Consider the following 18,470-nt stretch of genomic DNA (forward strand, 5'->3'; position numbering starts at 1 on the left):
GACTCCTCTCTCTCCGGCGGGCCCTTAATGCCCATCACTCGCGGAGCACAATGTCGATGGCGCAGCAAATGGGCGGCCGGCTAAGCGGCCGGCGTTCCCCGTGACCCGGCGGGCGCGTTGGCGGAACGCATTCCGTCGGCTCTGTCGTCTGCTTCGGCGACGGTAGTTTTGGGCACGGGCTGCTTTGGGCCTGCTTTGGCGCCGCTTCGCGTTCATTGCGCGCCTCCCTCCCACAGTTGATTAACTTGTTCGACGGCACCTTCTGGTAACCCGGACCCGAAGGAATTGAGTGGTCGTACGGCAAAGATACGTTAAGGATTCCTTTGCATGGCGGGAAAACAAAATGTAGAGACCAGATAGAAATATATGGATGCTATATAACACTACCTTTTGCGCAATGCTTGCCGAAAACGTGGCTCCGTTTTGTAAATTTGTGAATACCAATTCGGCTGTGTTTTAACAGGTTTTACAAAAGGCGAAAGGAGCAACTGGTTCTTATCACTAGCGATTATAAAAGTTCCCTCAGCTTTCTCGCAGTTCTCTAACTTACGTCCAAAACAGAGTGTGCCTAGAACACGGGTAGGCACTTACACGCTCATCAGAAAAGAACAGAAATGCGATAACATCACCCGCGACTGCACGCGACGTAGCAATCTGCTCAAGATCAGGTCCCTGACAGTGCGGTCTTTTCACAAGCCTTCATTTCGGATTATTTTAATTCGTCCGGACCCTATATCTCTGTGGTGATGACTCGCCGAAAGAAAAGGTTTAACGAGCCGGTTGTTTTGCTGGCCAGCCGCTTAAAGAAAAAAAAAAACGCCGCGAACCCTGGTAGGCCAAAAAATTGCAGCCATACAAATCGCAGCATTTTATTTGGAGTCCGCGGCGTTATCGACGAGATAACACGACCGTAGAGCGACAGTGAACATCAGGTGGTAAGTTGCGGCATAAGTTACAATGAAGATTGCGTTTGATATTCTTCGGTTCCTTATCAAGCTGACAGTGTTTTTGTATACTTGATACAACAGGGCAGCCGTCCGATTCAGTCATCGGCACAGAAATGTGCATCATTGCCCTATGCCGATGGAAACTCCGGGCGACCCTTGTAAGCGTTGTTCGTGCGCAGAAGTGCATAAATAATTAAGCACGTGGCCGGAGAGCCGGCTAACAACAGAGGGTAATCTTTGCGCTGCGTCTATTCGTCGTAAGTAGAATCACGCTAGACTGTATGTTGTGGCGTTCCATATTACTCTTGCTTATTCTTTGGTGCTTCTGAAGCCGTCGTCGTTCAGTTGCGTCTTACATCTGCTGGGTTAGTACAATATTTTTAGTGGGTCTTCATAATGTCAGAATAAACGTTCCCTGATAGGGAATAAGTGATCGCCATGTATGCGGTGGCGTGCGATTATCTGCGCCGTCTATCCCGGCCGCGCACGGGTGTTTAAATTCCGCGCGTGCACGCATGCCTCCTGCATAGTAGGACAGGGACAGACATACGACAGACGTTGCTGCGAAAGAAAAGATGCCTCTGGGGAGAGCGAAGAAGGGAAGAGCCATGTACAGAGGCACAGCGACGAGAGGGTGAACGAAGGAGGAAGAGTGCAAAGGGAAAGCTGGGCGGCCGGCGGCGCGTGGACATGATCGGCCCGAGCAAAAGATTTTTTCTGGGCCACAGTCGGCGCTCCTCTTTATATCTTTCTCCATGGTCCAAGCACTCCGGCACTCCGCTAGCCATGCCGCTAGCAGATCAGCCGGTGATTGATTTCGCAAAACATTCCACAGATGGCGCCGTATTATGCATTGGCGCGTCGCTACGCAAAACTGATGAGACGCTCTACTAAAACTTCTCTCGCGGTGTTCACGTAGCGTGACGCAAAAATTTAGCGTTTACCGTACGCAAAGGCAACAAACGCTCTATAAAACTCTCTATTATAGCGGACAAACATGTGACTATCCCTTTCCCTCCACCGTCGTAGGCATCTTACTGCATGTTTAACACACCAACCCAGACCACCTATTAGGCGAGGCAGCCACGGCGACGGCGGCTTTCGGTCATTTTTACGCCACTTCGCGCTCCTGTGTGTTTTCATCTGATAACGGCGCTACAGCTGTTTTCAACCGATAGCACAAATTGTGAAAGAGGCATAGGTGGTGGCGAGGGGAATAACCGGGCGATAGAGTAGTCAACGGCGACGAGGAGCTGCAGCCAGAAGAGAATCGCCACTATTTGAAACACAGCGACAGCAGCAGCCTCTGGGAAATTATTAACACGCTGCCATACCGGCATATAGCCTTGCGGATCTCTAGAACTTCTCCTGTGGCACTTAGGTTGTGTGGCTATCTGCATTCTGTAATATATGCTCCATGAACACTTCAGCGATATAGGGGGAGTGCAAGGTTGCGACTGGAAACACGTCGCCAGTTTTCATTCACAAAAGGCTTAAACAAAGGCGAACAAGAAAATCAAAACCAAGGGGTTTATTCATCCCATTCATTACATAAAGCGCTACTATCTACGCTACTTCGCCGCCAGTAAACTGTTGTTCACATACGCCGATCCAAACACACAGCACACGCATTCCAACACTCTGGCTCACGCTTACGTCATTCGCTCGACAGCCACACTACGCGGCACATTTTCTACGAACGCCCACCGAGACACAATACCTGCAGGTGCTGGGTAGTCCACAGAAAATAGAACACTCAGAAGTCGTTCATTTCACTCAGTACTCAATGCACGAAGTTGCAAGTATGGTGGCTAAAATGGAAATGCACTCTTAATTAAACAATGAAGACGGTCGCACATAATGCAATAATAAAAAACGTTTTCCAAGCCCGTTCAATTAGTTCCTTGTACGTTTTCTCAGTTCGCGAAAAAATAATTACATTTGTCTCATCACCGCGGCGAAATCTTCACTTCTGTGTACATTGCAATGCCCATGTGGTGCAGGGTAGCTTGGAAACGTATTCTTGAACACCAAAAAAAGTCCTGCATTTCTCGCACAACACAGCCTCTTCAGTTCGTAAGATCACTCACCCTGGTGTTTTCCGTACGATGAAATTCATGTCGCGGTATCGCAGGTATCCATTTTCGCATGACTTCGGGTTGATGTTGAATTAATCGCAACACTGTCACCGTAAACACCGAAATTTCCGACAGCGAAAAGCGGCACATTTGCTTGGCGTCACACCATCAACACGAACACATTGCAGTCGAGTCGTAAATTTCCAACATTTGGCAACACGTGCCATGCCCGCGCACATGAGCAAGGAGACGAGATGTGGCTGACTGAGTACATCCTGGTATAAGCAGGTCCATCGCGCTAGCAAATAGTGCGGAGATACGTGCCCATCTTTCGACCTTTTTCTAACTTGTTTTCTGGAAATGATTTTATTTGGAAAATACAACCTCGCTTACCGTTTTGTTTTCTTCATCCGAAAAAACTATATCTGTTATCAGCACTCAGGGAAAATTTTCTGCCACTATAATTGCTGTGCGCACATATACTAACACAGCACCGAACGCCTGACCCTCTTTTCCACGAAAACTTCCCTTTGCACGACCGGGCTACAGCGTCGACGCGCGGGGCACTCACGCCGCACCTCCCCGGCCGGACGTGGTCCCCTCTACCTTTTCAACGCTTCCCAGAACTTCCTTTCCCTGCCTCCTTCGGTCCAGCTTGGGTGGCCCTCCCCCTTTCTCAATGACTAATTTCAAAGTGAGCTCCGCCGGAGAAGGAATGCGGTTGTTCGCAGATGCCACCATATTTCTGACTGCGCCCGCAGGAACGGGGGCCGCGAAAGTTCTTTCCAATAGGTGAGGGGCACTCAGCGATTATCGCAAAGGCTCATGGGTAAGTCGTCTGCTTCTGGCATTTCCGGTTCGGAGCCCCCGAGGCCCCGAGCACCATACCCGAGCAGTTGCGGCTTGTATCGGGCCGTCGCCGTCATAAACGGCGTGCGTTGTTTCAATCTCTTGCAATCAACGCTTCGAACAGTCAGCGAGGGATAAATATATTCATCGGCGCATGACCGGAGACGGTAAGCACCTGCTGTTTTATCAGCAGATCACAGTAACTACTCGATGTGCACACTTTGGGCAAAGCTGGTGCCCAGCTTGCACGCTGCGCTTCTGATTGCTCTTTTTATTTGGCGTTATGCATCTAGTTTACCTCGGACGCCGTGATTCGTGCGTGTTTTACGTGGCAGACAGCGAGGGTAGCGGCAACTGCTTTAAGCAATCTCTGCTTTCAATGCTTTGGTGATGCAGCTGCTGACAACGTGCATGATCAGTTCCATCTAGCTGTTACACAGACACCGTAGAGATAAGCAAATTATGCCTAATGCACACTATCATAATGAGAAAAAAAACAATCATAACAATCTGATTATAAGGTTTAATGCGCCGACGCTACACAGGCGATGAGGCGTGCCGTAGTGGATTGCTCCGGATGAATTTTGACCGCCTGGGTTCTTTAACGTGCGCCGAAATCTCTGACACACGGGCGTTCTTGCTTTTCGCCTCCACCCGAAAAGCGGCCGCCAAGAAAAATAATTTGCGGTATCAGTGTTTGTCAACCCGACCTCATGTTTGGCGATCGATCGCAACCCCGTCATTTTACAACCACCGTTAAAACGAAGCCCAATGAACAGTTGTAACACACAGGGAAACAAGCCTTTATACACCTCTCGTGTTATTTTACTTGCTGTTTCCAGAGGCAATCGGCCCAATTTTTTTTTCCTGCTGCTGTGTGCGAGCTTGACGCTTGACTTAACGTGTGCTTGCACAAGTTGAACACGCCCCGTGTAATAAGCTTATTAACGACCATGTTTCACCTTGCTACCTCTAAGCAAAGCTACCTTTAAGCATAGTGTTGGTGGGAATTTTCAATAGCAGGGGAGGCAGCACTGCATGACACAACTTCAACACCAAGGTAGTGGTTGAACATAAATTATGAAAGCTGATTGCTGTACTCTTCATCACCACATACATTGGCCACTCTGCTATGGCTATGATAGACCGGCAATTCTCAACTACAAGGACGTGAAGTGTGCATGCCGCACAGGCCTATCCTTATTCGAAGGCACAACTGCCCACATTTGATGGTTCCAGGTGCAGCGCCATGTCTTACAACCTGGACAAACTGGAGCTGCTCGACTACGAGCAAGAACACTTGTGGCCTGCGATTACGTATGCCTCGGTGACCAACTACTTCTTGCACAAACCGTGCCACGAAGGGGAGGCTACAAAAGCCTACAAGTCTGCTGACGCATATCAGTACGTGAAGTCAGGTATGTGCCTACCAGCCGCTGAACAGTCTGCAGTAATGAGGTTTTCTTACTGTGCAAGAGTGCAAATCTTGAGTGAAGCTGGCATTTTATTCCACATAAATTGGCTTTTTGACTTGTGACAACATTCTGAAGGAAATGCAAAGATCTGCACGCACCCAAAATCTGTACACGGTTTCTCTTTCTCTTATGCAAACAAAATGTTTGTGCAGGCAAGGTGCACAACCTACGGACGGCAAAACCACGGCCTGGCCTGTGCATCCTGAATGGCTATGTTGGCCCTTCACAGAAGTCAGGCCCTGTGTACGAATGCTGGGTGCTGGCAACCGAGGAAGGGGAAATTCAGGATGCAAGATGCACATGCATGGCAGGGTAAGCATCCTTCGCAGTGTACAGTCGTGTGCAATTTGAAGGTAATCGCGCGACCGTCGATCGACCACGACGATAACGCCCCCGCGCAACTTGTTTTGCTACGCCTGGTTCCTTGTTGACGCATTCTTCTCTCCCTAGGGCACTGTTTATTCAAGCGGCCATCACTCCCACGGCAAAATAAGTAATTGATTTGATTGATTGTGGGGTTTAACGCGCCGATGCAACGCAGGCGATGAGGCGCATTGTAGTGGAGGGCTCTGGAGTAATTTTGACCACCTGGGGATCTTTAACGTGCGCTGAAATCTCGTACACACGGACGTTTTTGCTTTTTGCCTCCATCAGAAAAGTGGCCCCAGGAACCGAACCCGCGACCTCGTGCTCGGGCAACGCCTTAGCCACTGAGTCACCGTGGCGTGTGCGGCAAAATAATTCCCCTTCCACCTTTATCGCGCACGCAGCAACGACATCCCTGTTGTTGTACCTTATAGCAGTTTTCGAAAAGGTGCACCCAAGCACATTGTCAGGAAATAGTGGGCCTTTATAACAGTGGGTGCTATCGCTGCTCACGCTAACCAAGAAGAAAGCCCACACGAGATTCCAACCACACAAAATTGCCACAAAGCGGAAAGGGTGGTTCACTAGCCGCGGGAGTGATGACTGCTTGAAGGAACAGCAACCGAGGAGTGCATAAACAGGTCCAAGGTGCGCCGAGAACTGTAAGGCGGAGGCGTTGTCTTTATCGGCCGAAGGTCGTGCAATAAACTTCAAACCGCACGCGACTGTACAGTGCAGCTCAACCATGAAGATGTGTCACTCTGCCCACTTGCACTGACTGGAGGGGCGGCTTCCCCTTCCAGTGTGCCTGCTGGAGCTGTGCTGAGGAAATGTGGCTATGGTTTTCTTGCTAGGTCGGTCGTCAGCCTGTGCAGAGTGCTCATGCGATGAGGTTATGGAAACACAAAAGTTTAGGTGGGGCCAGGGTAGGCTAAAACAGTGCATTTATTAATTATCCCCAGAATGGTCATGGATAACGCAAGCAGAGATAACAGTACACATTAAGCTGACATGGACATTCAGACAACCAGCATAATATGTGTAACAAAGAAAAGAAACAAATAAATGCGAGTGAGTGTACGAGTAATAACACTATTTACAAATACTGCTGTCTCATGGCCAAAACATTGCAGGAGTGGGTACAGAAATTCAAAAGCAAACAGTGCACACAATTGTGTAACTAACACATCCTAAATTCATCAGTGCTTGATCTATTCAAAGCACAGTCAAGTTTCCAGTTCCACCGTGCATGGGAAAAAAACTGAAGCAATCTAAGCGATAACTGAGGGGTACAATGTTCACAGCATCTGAGCTATGCAGTGTGTGCACTGGTGTGTCAGTAGAAGATAAAAGGGCTTGAAAGCAGGTCGTTTGTGTACAAGCTTGTGCAACAAGATAGCACTCTCACGTACGGTGGTGTTCTAGTGAATCAAGAGACAACAATGAGCATGCGGACATAAGGAAAAGTCTCTATCATAACGAATAAGTATGCACTGTGTACCCTTTTTTTGTACAGATGTTAATCTATTTCAATCTTGCTCAAGATGATGTGACCAAATTACCAAGACGTACCCAAGCATCGGTCTCACTGAAGTCTTGTATGCAGATTGCTTGCAGTCTTTTGGCAAATTTACTATATGCTGTCCAAGTTTACATGAGTTAGGGTTATAACCAAAATTGAGAAACTTCTTATTCAAGAAAGTCATAGCTACAGTGTCATTGTAAGGTATGTTTATTTGCCATGTGTCACTCCAATTGCAAAATAGCAAGAATACATATGTAACTGCTGACTGGTCTGGGAAGTAGAAACAGTTGTAGAACACACCATCATCCGCATACCAATGTTTGTTTACAAGTGTTCCAGAGAAGGCTTCACCATCATAATATAATAACTAAGAGAGGCCTGGGCATATATCCTTGTGGTCCACGAGACACTGTTTCAATGCTGGACGACTGCAGATGGTTGCAAATAATCCACAATTCAATCAAGTAATTTTGAGCCCTTTAAAAAGGCACTCAGATGCCACAGACAAAATCAACACAGAAAATCTCAAAGGCTCAATTCGGACTCCTTCGAAAACACAGGATCAAACTGTCCTCCCCTGCATGTGGTAGATTGCTAACTCTGAACAACCACAAAAAAAATCATGAGCCATTGACGGATGACTGCCGGAGCTGAGGCGACAGGAAATTTTGAGCAAAGGTACGAGTTCTCGACAAAAGTTGGGCTGCGGCTAGCCATTCCTAACAATAATTCAATCTGGGTAGATGGTCTGGAATCAGGGTAGACGTATCCGTTCATGGTAGAAAATTTGGGGCACACCTATCGGCAGATTCTTTGATTGATTGATTGTGGGGTTTAACGCGCCGACGCAACGCAGGCGATGAGGCGCGCCGTAGTGGAGGACTCCGGATTAATTTTGACCACCTGGGGATCTTTAACGTGCGCCGAAATCTCGAACACACGGGCGTTTTTGCTTTTCGCCTCCATCAGAAAAGCGGCCGCCGCGGCCGGGAATCGAACCCGCGACCTCGTGCTCAGCAGCGCAACGCCTTAGCCACTGAGCCACCGCGGCGGGTCGGCAGATTCTTTACTTGTCTCCCTCCTTTCCCATTATTACGACAAAAGAAGCGTGCCTTTCTGTTTTTCTGTTCCATGTTCAGCCAGAAAAGAAAGTAGCTGCCCCAGCAGATGTCTTTTTCAGTGGCTCACGGATAAAACTAATTTCCTTTTGTATACGAAAAGATCAATGACTACCAACGAAGTCTGCCATTGTAGGCACGCGGCCTGTACCCAAATGGTCTGAGTTATCCCAACCACAGCCACCTCAGAAGGTCCTTGCTCGCTTGTGAAGAGACTGTTATAGTCCATAGCAATTTTTAGCCTTTTGATAAAACATTGGGAGTACAATCAAAGTGCAATGAAAAAGCTGAAAAAATCTTGTACCTAATGAACATACATATGTAGTGGCATAACAATATGAATACAAAACATTACTGCAAGAGGCTTCAATGTGCTTTGACCTCAGCCAGCAAAAAAAGGGGGGATAACATTCTGGAATAAAAAATAATGTACATGAAGGATCGGTTTGGGGACATCAAAAAACTATAACAAAAAATCAAACTTAATTGGTTTAGGAATGAAATTCTCACTGATGTGCAGTTGCGCACTTCACAAAACGGCCCAATTGATATCACCGGACCTGAGTAAGAAAATGGTGTAACATTACGACTAATGTTCACATTCCTATGCTCAGATGGGGCATGTTTCTGACAGTAGCACTAAACCATGGGAACAACTTTGCTCAGAAAGGTTTTCTTGCTTTCCAGGATGGGACGTGCGTGCAGTCATGCCGCAGCTGTCTGCTTCGTAGTAGACTTTTGGATGCAAGTTTCCACGACTGATCCGGGGCCGGCTCCAACGGAGGTGCCATGCGAGTGGATCAAGCCTCGTCTGAAAAAGGTAAAGGAACATTGCATCTATCATTATGAACCAGCTCTAACAGCTAGCAGCATGGCAGTACCACTAATTGTGCTGCTAGAACGGCTGCCTCAGTCTGTTTGGAAGTCCATGCAGCTTCATAGAACGAGTGTTGCAATCTTTCCAGGTTGACCTTGTGGAATCCAAGGACTTCTCCTACACCCGGCACAAATGTGACCCGGAACCAACAGTGCCAAGAAAGCGGAAGTTCGAAGAAATAAGAGCTCTGCCTGTCACGGCTGGCTTTTTGAAGAGAGTGCAGGAGGTGAATGCTTTATCTTTTTGCTATAATCGTTCCCGAGAAAGACTCAGTGGGAAGTAAAACTTGATTTGTAGACACCCTGCACAGGAGAAAGCACTTTCCCTTGTACTTTTTGTGAGGAATATTTATTAGCAATATTTCTTTACTGCACTTGCCTCGATAGTATGGAAACAGTTTGTAAGGGTTATTTCTGTTATAAAGCGCGAGACACATGGACTATTGGTGCATGCAAATCGCATGCGACTGATCGTTACGACTGTCGCCACGACTAGTCGTACGCGTGAATTTGAGACAAATGGCCCGATGTGTGCATGCGATGCATCGTCGGCGTTGCTCCGCCCACAGTTTTTGCTCCATGGTCAACTACGACGATCGCTGAGCTCAATTTGTAGATTCCGCGCGTCATTCGCAAGAAATGGATAAAACAGGCAATCGTGAAGCGTTTTCTGCCTTCGAAAACAGTCCGCGCACACGCCGGCCACGCCTGCCAGCCTGAAATTCCCACCACCCGAGCCGACTCGAGCAACGCAAGCCGGTTGTGGGCTCAGCGGGCTCTCATTAGCTGTGGGCTCAGGATGACCGCAACGATGGCACGATTGCATCTGGCTTGCCAGTTACATGTCGTGAGCTTCCTCCGACCAGCGATCGACGCCAAAACCGGTCCGAACGATCAATCATAACGATGCATCTGAATCGCGTGCAGCAGTTGCCCATGTGTCTATGTGTCTCGCGCTTAAAGGTAAATGAGGTGCATGAGATTTCAGAATTTGGTGCTCATTCATTCAGTCTTTTTACGTTAACGTCAGAGCAAAATCCCTGTTAACTTTTTCTGTGCATTTTCCAGGTTGCTCCTAATGCGAGGGTTTTTACCCTGAGCACGTGCGGCCCACAGGCCAACGAACCAGACAGCCCAGCTCCAGTGGACACCACCCCCACATAAGATACACCAGACTGGCTAGATGTTTCGCTCGGTGCACCCCTGGCCTCGTTCACCGCTACTTACCTAGCTAAGAAAGGTTTTCAGAATGAAAACATTAGTGAGCTCGCCGAGTTAGTAATGGAAAAGGTGCGCATTACTGACCAGGAGTCGAGGGCCATAGAGGTGGCTACAAGAGATCAGGCGGGAAGCCCCCTCTGGTTTCTACACAGGAAGGGGAGGGTGACTGCGTCCCTGTTTAAGAATGTGTGCCGCTCGAAGAGGGTACGCTGCAGTACCCTCATCAACAAAATTGTCACCCACCGCCAACTGAACGTGCCAGCCATTAAGTATGGCATCGACAATGAAGGTGTGGCGAAGGAGAGGCTGTTGGCATTCCTTCAGGGCCATCATAACAACGCGCGGATTGAACCATGTGGACTCATGATCAATCCTAAGTACCCCCTACTCGGCTGCAGTCCCGACGGGGTTTTCCAGTGTGACTGCCACGAGCCCGCACTTGTGGAAATTAAGTGCCTCTACAGCCTGCGGGACTGTAATCCCCAGGAGCTCCTGGCTGAAGGGGAGAGGCTGAAGGGGTTTTGTCTAGCAGCCACGGGTGGCCTAAAAGAAAGCCACGCGTACTACTATCAGGTCCAGGCACAACTGCACCTCAACATCTTTAACATAACAAGGTGCTATTTTTATGTCCACGTCGATCAGGGTGGTCGCATGCTCGTTATTGAAAAAGACGATGACTTCATGCTAGACAACAGCTCAAATGTACAGATGTTCTTGAGGGACATTGTGATGCCCCGGATCATCCTTGGAAACACAGTTTGAGCCATTTCTGCTTGTTGAATGACCCATTGATGTATGTGTATAGTTTTTCATTCTGTACAAATATTCCTTTTGCATGTTGAGTGTATTACTTATGTGTGTATATAGTTTTTTTTTTCATTTCCATTCTGCGCAAATATGCTTTCGTTTGAGTGTACCGTTTATGTATGTATATAGTTTTTTTTTCATACTGTGCAAATATTCTTTCCTGCATGTGAACATTACCTGTGTATAAATATATCTAGCACCACTTGTAGAGCAGGAGTGCCTGTGCCGCAGACCAGACTAAGAAACTTTTTTATTTTGGGTTTGGCGTGCTGAAGTTGTCTGAGCCATGGAGCCTGCCATAGTTTTGGACTCCAGGTTAATTTTTGACCACCTGGGAATCGTTAACGTGCACTAAAATCTTGACACACTGGCATTTTCATACTTTGCCTCTACCTGATGGCTGAGGCTGGTATTGCACCTGTACCTCAGGCTCTGTAGCACAGCACCTTAGCCATTGAGCCAGCACGGCCGGCCTGAGAAAAAACGTTTATTGACCAGCGTTTTCTTTTTTTTACTATTTATAACAAGCTAAGCTCTTTTTTTTGCTCTGTCCTCATAACAATGATGCGAACTTTACTGCAAACTTCAAACAAAGTCTATGTATTAAAAAAAGCAGATGAAGCACTGGCAACTCCCCAGCCACTTTCCAGCGGTTTCTTTATCGTCACAGGTGATGATGGTGAAGACTTATTGCGCAGAGTGGAAAGTTTTATGACTGCTTGGCAGTGGGGAGTTGGTATGAATGGCCACCGTTAAGAAAAGAAACTGTGTGATTACAGTTGGGCCTCTACCTCCGTGTAGTGCACCACATTGAAAGATAGTTTCACTGCTGCCGTCATGCGGCGCACAATTTGAGTTTTTCAATTATCAAATACCTTGTATTTTTTTTTCGGTTAAAGCAACGTATCTTGTGACTGGAATGGAGCTAAATGGGTCACCAAACGCTACACATCTGCAGTAAATCATTTTCTCTATTTTAAACTTTGTTGCTAGCCTGTTAAAGTGCGTAGCAGCAACAAATGTGAATACCTGAAGAACTCATGCTCAAGGCACTGAATAAAGGTTGTTATAGAAAGATAGCATCCCTGTTCATTATTTCCTGCCATCAGCACCAATGCCCATAAACTAAGATTTATTCTCTCATTTTCCTTTCTACCTTCTAATAAGAAAAGCAATCGTCATATTCCCAGCTGTTGTTTTAACTTTTATCACCTGTATGAGAAAGATTACTACACGTCAGGTCGGGACATGCCTTTTGTTAATGCAGTTGCTGGCAGTTTCCCCATGGTCTGCGCGCTGCACTGGACATTATGTACCACATCATTGCTGCGGCGCCTCGAAGTAGCCAAAAGAAAGATGAACTGATTGCTCAGCACAAGTTGCATGGCAGAACACAAACAGAAGAGCCCATCCACGTGAATTGTTGTTCTTGAGCAAGCCTCATCACAACCACATTGGGGTGATTTGGAAGTAGTGGGAAATCTATTTGCCTTTATCAACGTTGATACCCAACCAACTAAGCAGGCTTACCCGTTGAAGGTGTTCACATTAACTCTTGCATGCAGATATTCATTAATGATTTGCTCACCTCGTCTAGACAGAGGTGCAGAAAGGTTGGCCAACCCAGCCACAACAGCAATGACCTCGTCGTACACATCGACCACTGTAGTCTGCACGGTGTCCGTCATAATGCGCCACTTCTTCAAGTGCCCAATGGCCCTTTCCACGATAATACGAGATGAGGATATCCTCCTTGATGCCGTCACTTCTTGTCCAGGCAGTTGTAGTCGGTTCTTGGTGAAGCTAGGCGTAATAAGCTGGCAGTTCCGCTCGAGGAATTCTTCAAAGAGCAGAAAACCCCTGTCGGCCAGGACTTGGTCACCCGCTTCAAGGAGGTCCATAAATCCTGTTCAAAAAAAAGGTAGAAGATTGATGGCAATAAATATGTGAAATCACTAGGTTGCTAAGCTTAGCAATGCCAAACCATTTTTTTAGAAGTGACCAGCTAAGCAGGAACCCTACTTGACTTCATTGCAACTCGGGGGTGTAAAATGTGGATGACACACTGACATGAAGTGAATGCCCTGTCAAAACAGCCTTATTTCCATCATGCTCCCGACTTTTATGAGGAAACTGAAGAGGTGTACAATCAAGTTTGGCAATGTAAAAAGACTTTTCTATACCCATAACGACGCCGATTTTATTGCACGCTTCAAACAAATAAATGACATTTAACAAAACGTATCAACCAGTGGCAACTGCGCAGCTATTTTCTAGCAACTTCTCTATGATGTCGCAGAATCTTGCTTTTATGACTGGCGGTCGCCAAGCCAAGCCACTCCAGGAAGCTTGACTGGGTGATTTAATCACATCACTTGATTGCCAAAGTGAAGTTAACAGTTTTGCAGTGCTGGCCCATATTTACGTCCCTTGAGTCCCTTATCACATTCAATCCAATGTGGCTGGAATAGAGCTGACTGAGTAACCAAGGGCGCGTTCTTTCAAATCAAACAGTTGTTTTTGTCATCGTGGCCCCTTAAATGGGCCATGACGACAAAAAACAACTTTGTTTGATTTGAAAGAACTAGCCCTTCCACTGCTACTCCCAAAATCACTCGGCAAGTATAGCCATGCTGCCTCAGTAACCTACTTCCTGCAACTCTTGACCCAACGAGTAAAAAAAAATTATGGTGGACACGTCGCACCATGCACTGAGGGGCCACATAAACACATAGATTGTGTCGGGTGAATTTTAGACATCAGACGGCGCGCACGTTTCATTATCCGCATTGCTTTGTTTTACAACAGCGTGGCTGTTGTAAAAGTCGGATGGCAAGTCGGACAGGACAAAAGTGGAGAACAGAGCTTGTTCTGCCAGCAGCCACTTTTTGGGGTGCATTGTTTTGAAGAATATTATCTAGATAGCTGTAAAAACACCTAGACATCCTAATTAGCGGGCAGTTATCTGTTTTTTTTTATTCTGTGCCACATTTTTTTATTGGACAACCCTTAAGATTTTACATGTCCTGCCGAGTATCACATTGCATTACTAAAATAAAATTTGTACTGAACATAAATAAAAAAAAACAGGAAATGAGGATCAGCCATAAAAAAACTCGGTATTAAGAGGTCAAAAATGTACTGAAGTTTTGTAACACGCAGGCATTTTTTCTCTCTCTTTTCCCGATAAAAGTACCCTCTCCACCTTCAGCATGAACGTGCCAAAGCAACTCCATGGCTCCGGTGTTGCACTACTGAGCACAAGGCCGGAGGCTTGATTCCCAGCTGTGGCAGCTGTTTTCCTCGTGTTTTAAAATTTCTGCCCACAGTAAAGGTGTCCAGGTGGTCGAAATCCGCAGCCCCCCGCAATGGCTCACCTTTCAGCCGAGGCACAAGAACTGCATGTAAAACCTCTGAGGAGCAGCTCAGCCACTGAATTGCCAGGGCGGTACTTGGAGACAGCTTATCTTAAAAGTTCATCCACGAGTGCGATGGGGTGACAAGTCTCAGTGCATCCAGCTTGGTAGGAATCTTCCCCAGAACTAATGCAGCATAACGATGTATTCACGAGTGAAATTTGGGTCGTAGCAGAAATGAAACGCGAAATTGTAGTTACACACACCAAGGCAGCACCCTGTCGGTCATTGAGGCATGTCGTAGCGAAAGACTTCAGCTCAGTTTGCAACGCGTTTGTTTGGGCCCCGTGGATATTCTATAACCAAAAGAATTATGTTTTTCCCTCCATCAGAAAAACAGCAGCTGAGCTAGGAATCGAACCCACGACCGTAATTAATTGGCAGCAGAATGACCACGGCAAGTGGCTCAGTGAGAATAATTTCCATTTGAGGCCATGATACCCTACTGTGTTGACCTTTACGAACAGAGTGATCACTACCAGTTCTTATGCAACAACAGGCAATGAGACTGAGTGCTGAGGCAATACAATGGATTCTATACTGTCCTATAGGTTACGGTGTACATTCTCCAAGTTCAAAGCTATTTTGATAGTAAAGCAAAGAAAAATGTAACCAGAGCAGTCAGCAAAATGTTGCTGAGCAAAGCTTACCACATGCCAGTGTGAGCTGTTTGTCAGAGGCTCTGCCTGCGTACGCCTTAGAAATGAACATGACGGCTCCATGCGGATTCACTGCCACCAGGTACTTCAGCGTTGTGGCCTGCTTGTAGTGGCTCCAGACGACCTGCTGGCCATCCAAGTTCAAGGGTCTAGAAAGGAAGCACAACATTGCCTCGTACAGATTAGTACGCCTGATGCCACGTGTATAATACGTCGAGGTGGGAGAAAACGTGCCTGGCAAGCCGCACTTCAGTGCAGTCGATGATGGTGCGCAGGTGCGGAAAGTTCTTCTTTTCTTTCTCAGTCAGCCAGCTGCGGCAAATTTCTGGACTGGAGAAAACTATTAGGCCCTTGCAAAGGTGGTGCACAGCTTGCAGCACCATCCTGAAGCTCCGGCTGATGGTCTTGCGTGTCACTCCAAAGCGATACGCCAGGTCCTTAAAAGGCAAATTTAGGCGCAACTTCATCAAAAATGAGAGAAGCTGCGTCTCGTGCGGAAATACCCTTTTCGCATTTGGGAGCACCGGGGCAATGCTGTCCAGGATGGCAAAGAAAAGTGGTTTTGACAACCCTGTAAATAAACGTTGTCGGTATACAGGTCAGATTTCCCCCTTCAACATGCAAGACAAACAATATGGAGTTTGTACATATTTTGTACCTGTGTAGAAGTGCACTTTGTCACCATCCATAACGCGGACGCTTCTGGCCTGTTTAAGGCTTTGAACCTTTCCCTGGAGGTGCTTAACCTGGGCTTCCAGAAGCCTGATGCGCTCCGTGTCGCCGGACCCAGAGGGCGGAGCCTCGCACCTATCAGTTTGGACTTCCACCGTTCTGGCCAGAAAATAGAAAAAAAAAAAAGTTGGTGCACCTTATGTTATGAACATGTATACACAAGCTAACCTCTTATCCTCGTCGTCCAACGATTCCTCCTCTGAGCTCCCATTCTGGTGTTCGGCGGCGCTTTCGCTCGCATCGAGAGAGCTCGCGTCGAGGCGAGGCAGCGTTTCCTCTCCACTACTCGAGTTGGGGGCCGTCAGCTGGGAGCTGGGTGCGTCGACCCGTTTTTTCCCGATGGTCGCATGCCTTTCGTGGCTGCAAGACGAGTACAAGCAAATTTAGAACCACACTTATTCTAAAATGCTGTCTCTTACCATTCTATTCTCCTTCTTGAAGTCTCGGTCGCTCTCTCGTCGTGCCAAAACAGCGACGGCGTGTAGTCGATGTGCAAAGGGTCTTTGTTTGGAGCACCTGTGAGCACACAAATACGATTCGCATGCTAAGTCGAGTTGCCTGTCATTGTTGAAAATCTAGTCTGCACTTGAGGATGCCGCAAACACTTGCCTGTTACGAAGTGGTCTTGACATAGCCGCGCTCCAACTCCGGGCATCCAAATTCCGCCTTTAGTGATGCCCCGCTTCATAGCGACAGCCCACTGCAGCTTCCGCGCCTCGTTCCAGGGAAATCTATACATCTTTTTTCCCTTTACACTCGCGCTGGTGCATCCTACTGCAGAGCACCCAACCATTATCGCTTCCGCGGAACTTTTTAATCGCGTATCACTCGTTAGCAGTATGCTGTCGCCATGCGACCGCCCGGGCAGCATCGAACCAGTCGAACCGGAAGTGCGTTGCAGACGACGTACCGGTCAACCGTGACGAATTCACCCCACCGCTGAGAAGGCCGTTTTCAGAGAAGCCCGCTTTTTCACTTGACCGCGGCAGCGAAGGGCCGCAGAGGAAGAATTCTCCGAACTTATACGTCTTTCGGTCTCCGTTCATCCGCAAGCTTTGCCGACGCACAGTATCCAAAGTTGCAACCTGAATTTGAGCGTTAATCTGTCTGTAGCTGCCTTTAATCATACTTTTCCCGTATTGTTGGTATATTAGGTACCTAACGTTATTGAACAAAAACTTTCATATAACTGGCCGATGAACCTCACCATCGTTATTCAGTCTGTGTTGTAGATGTAGCTAGGTAAATCATGAGTGTATAAATTACGCGGCATAAGTCATATTGGAACCAGCGGAATAGAATTTAATGGTGCGCTCGAATTATACCTTTATAGGCTAACACTTTTTTATTAGCGGCTGTAGACTTAGAGGCTTATGTCACTATGTAGTTAGCTAAGGAAGCTTTTATGGATGCAAGCCTCTAAATTCTGCGCCAAACGCTTTCCTAATTCCAGCTAAATGTTGCTTAATTGTCCCACGTCTAAAGGTTTACAGTTATATATTGCGCTGTAGCCAGCCGCAGAAACTTTTATGGGTGCCTCTCTTTAGCTTTAGGGCAGATTCTCTCTAATAGCTGCCAGAAGACAGCTGAATGGTTCCAATTATGTAGACTTAGAGCTAGACAACGGCCTATATCCAGCCAAATGAGCTTTTATGGCTTTCTCTCTTTAGCTTTAGGACGAATTCTTTTCAATAGCTGGCAAAGGACAGCTCAATGGTTTTGAGTCTGTAGAGTTAGAGCTAAAAAACGGCCTATAGCCAGCCAAATGAGCTTTTATGGCTTTCTCTCTTTAGCTGTAGGACGAATCCTTTTCAATAGCTGGCAAAAGACAGCTCAATGGTTTTGAGTCTGTAGAGTTAGAGCTAAAAAACGGCCTATAGCCAGCCAAATGAGCTTTTATGGCTTTCTCTCTTTAGCTTTAGCACGAACTCTTTTCAATAGCTGGTAAAAGACAGCTGAATGGTTTCAAGTCTGTAGACGTAAAGCTAAACAATGGTCTATAGCCAGCCAAAAGAGCTTTGTCGTGGCTGGCCTGTAGAACTAAAGCCATAGATTTTTCTTTAGCTGACTACAGTAGCCTGAATAGCTGTGACTCTAAAGACTAAACACACTAGGATGTTCTATAGTCGTCTAAAGAGAATTGTATGGTTTACATTCTTTAGTGCAGGATGCATAAAAACTTCAATAGCTGGCTATAGCCTAATTTATGCACTTTTATGGGTGACCATAGGGACCCATAGGCGGTCATAGCTCACCATACATTTTTCTATAGACGCCCATAAGGCATTTTTGTATGGGGGGGTCCGGAGCGGCGCCGAGTAAATCGACTTCACCGGATTGAAAACTGGGGGTGGGGGGTGACACATATACTTCTTCGCAGTAAAAACGCTTTCGGCTGTGT

General features: G+C 47.0%; 2 protein-coding genes across 2 annotated transcripts; one reads left to right on the top strand and one right to left on the bottom strand.

The window, feature by feature from the left end:
• The first annotated feature begins 3,841 nt into the window (after nt 1-3,841).
• LOC144140358 (uncharacterized) lies at nt 3,842-12,341 on the top strand. The gene is made up of 5 exons (XM_077672296.1): nt 3,842-5,292; nt 5,502-5,661; nt 9,046-9,178; nt 9,324-9,461; nt 10,303-12,341. Exons 1-5 carry the CDS (start codon nt 5,124-5,126, stop codon nt 10,396-10,398), a joined length of 696 nt encoding a protein of 231 aa, XP_077528422.1. The 5' UTR covers nt 3,842-5,123; the 3' UTR covers nt 10,399-12,341.
• On the bottom strand, nt 9,030-16,932 carry LOC144140342 (uncharacterized). The gene is made up of 7 exons (XM_077672295.1): nt 16,489-16,932; nt 16,238-16,429; nt 15,996-16,168; nt 15,572-15,908; nt 15,329-15,486; nt 12,851-13,168; nt 9,030-9,169 (listed from the first exon to the last, which is right to left on the bottom strand). Exons 3-7 carry the CDS (start codon nt 16,024-16,026, stop codon nt 9,159-9,161), a joined length of 855 nt encoding a protein of 284 aa, XP_077528421.1. The 5' UTR covers nt 16,027-16,168; nt 16,238-16,429; nt 16,489-16,932; the 3' UTR covers nt 9,030-9,158.
• Nucleotides 16,933-18,470: the final 1,538 nt, after the last annotated feature.

Source organism: Haemaphysalis longicornis, unplaced genomic scaffold (genome assembly GCF_048455015.1).
Source record: "Haemaphysalis longicornis isolate Haplotype H1 unplaced genomic scaffold, Haemaphysalis longicornis Haplotype H1 scaffold_1, whole genome shotgun sequence".
NCBI classification, from domain to species: domain Eukaryota; kingdom Metazoa; phylum Arthropoda; class Arachnida; order Ixodida; family Ixodidae; genus Haemaphysalis; species Haemaphysalis longicornis.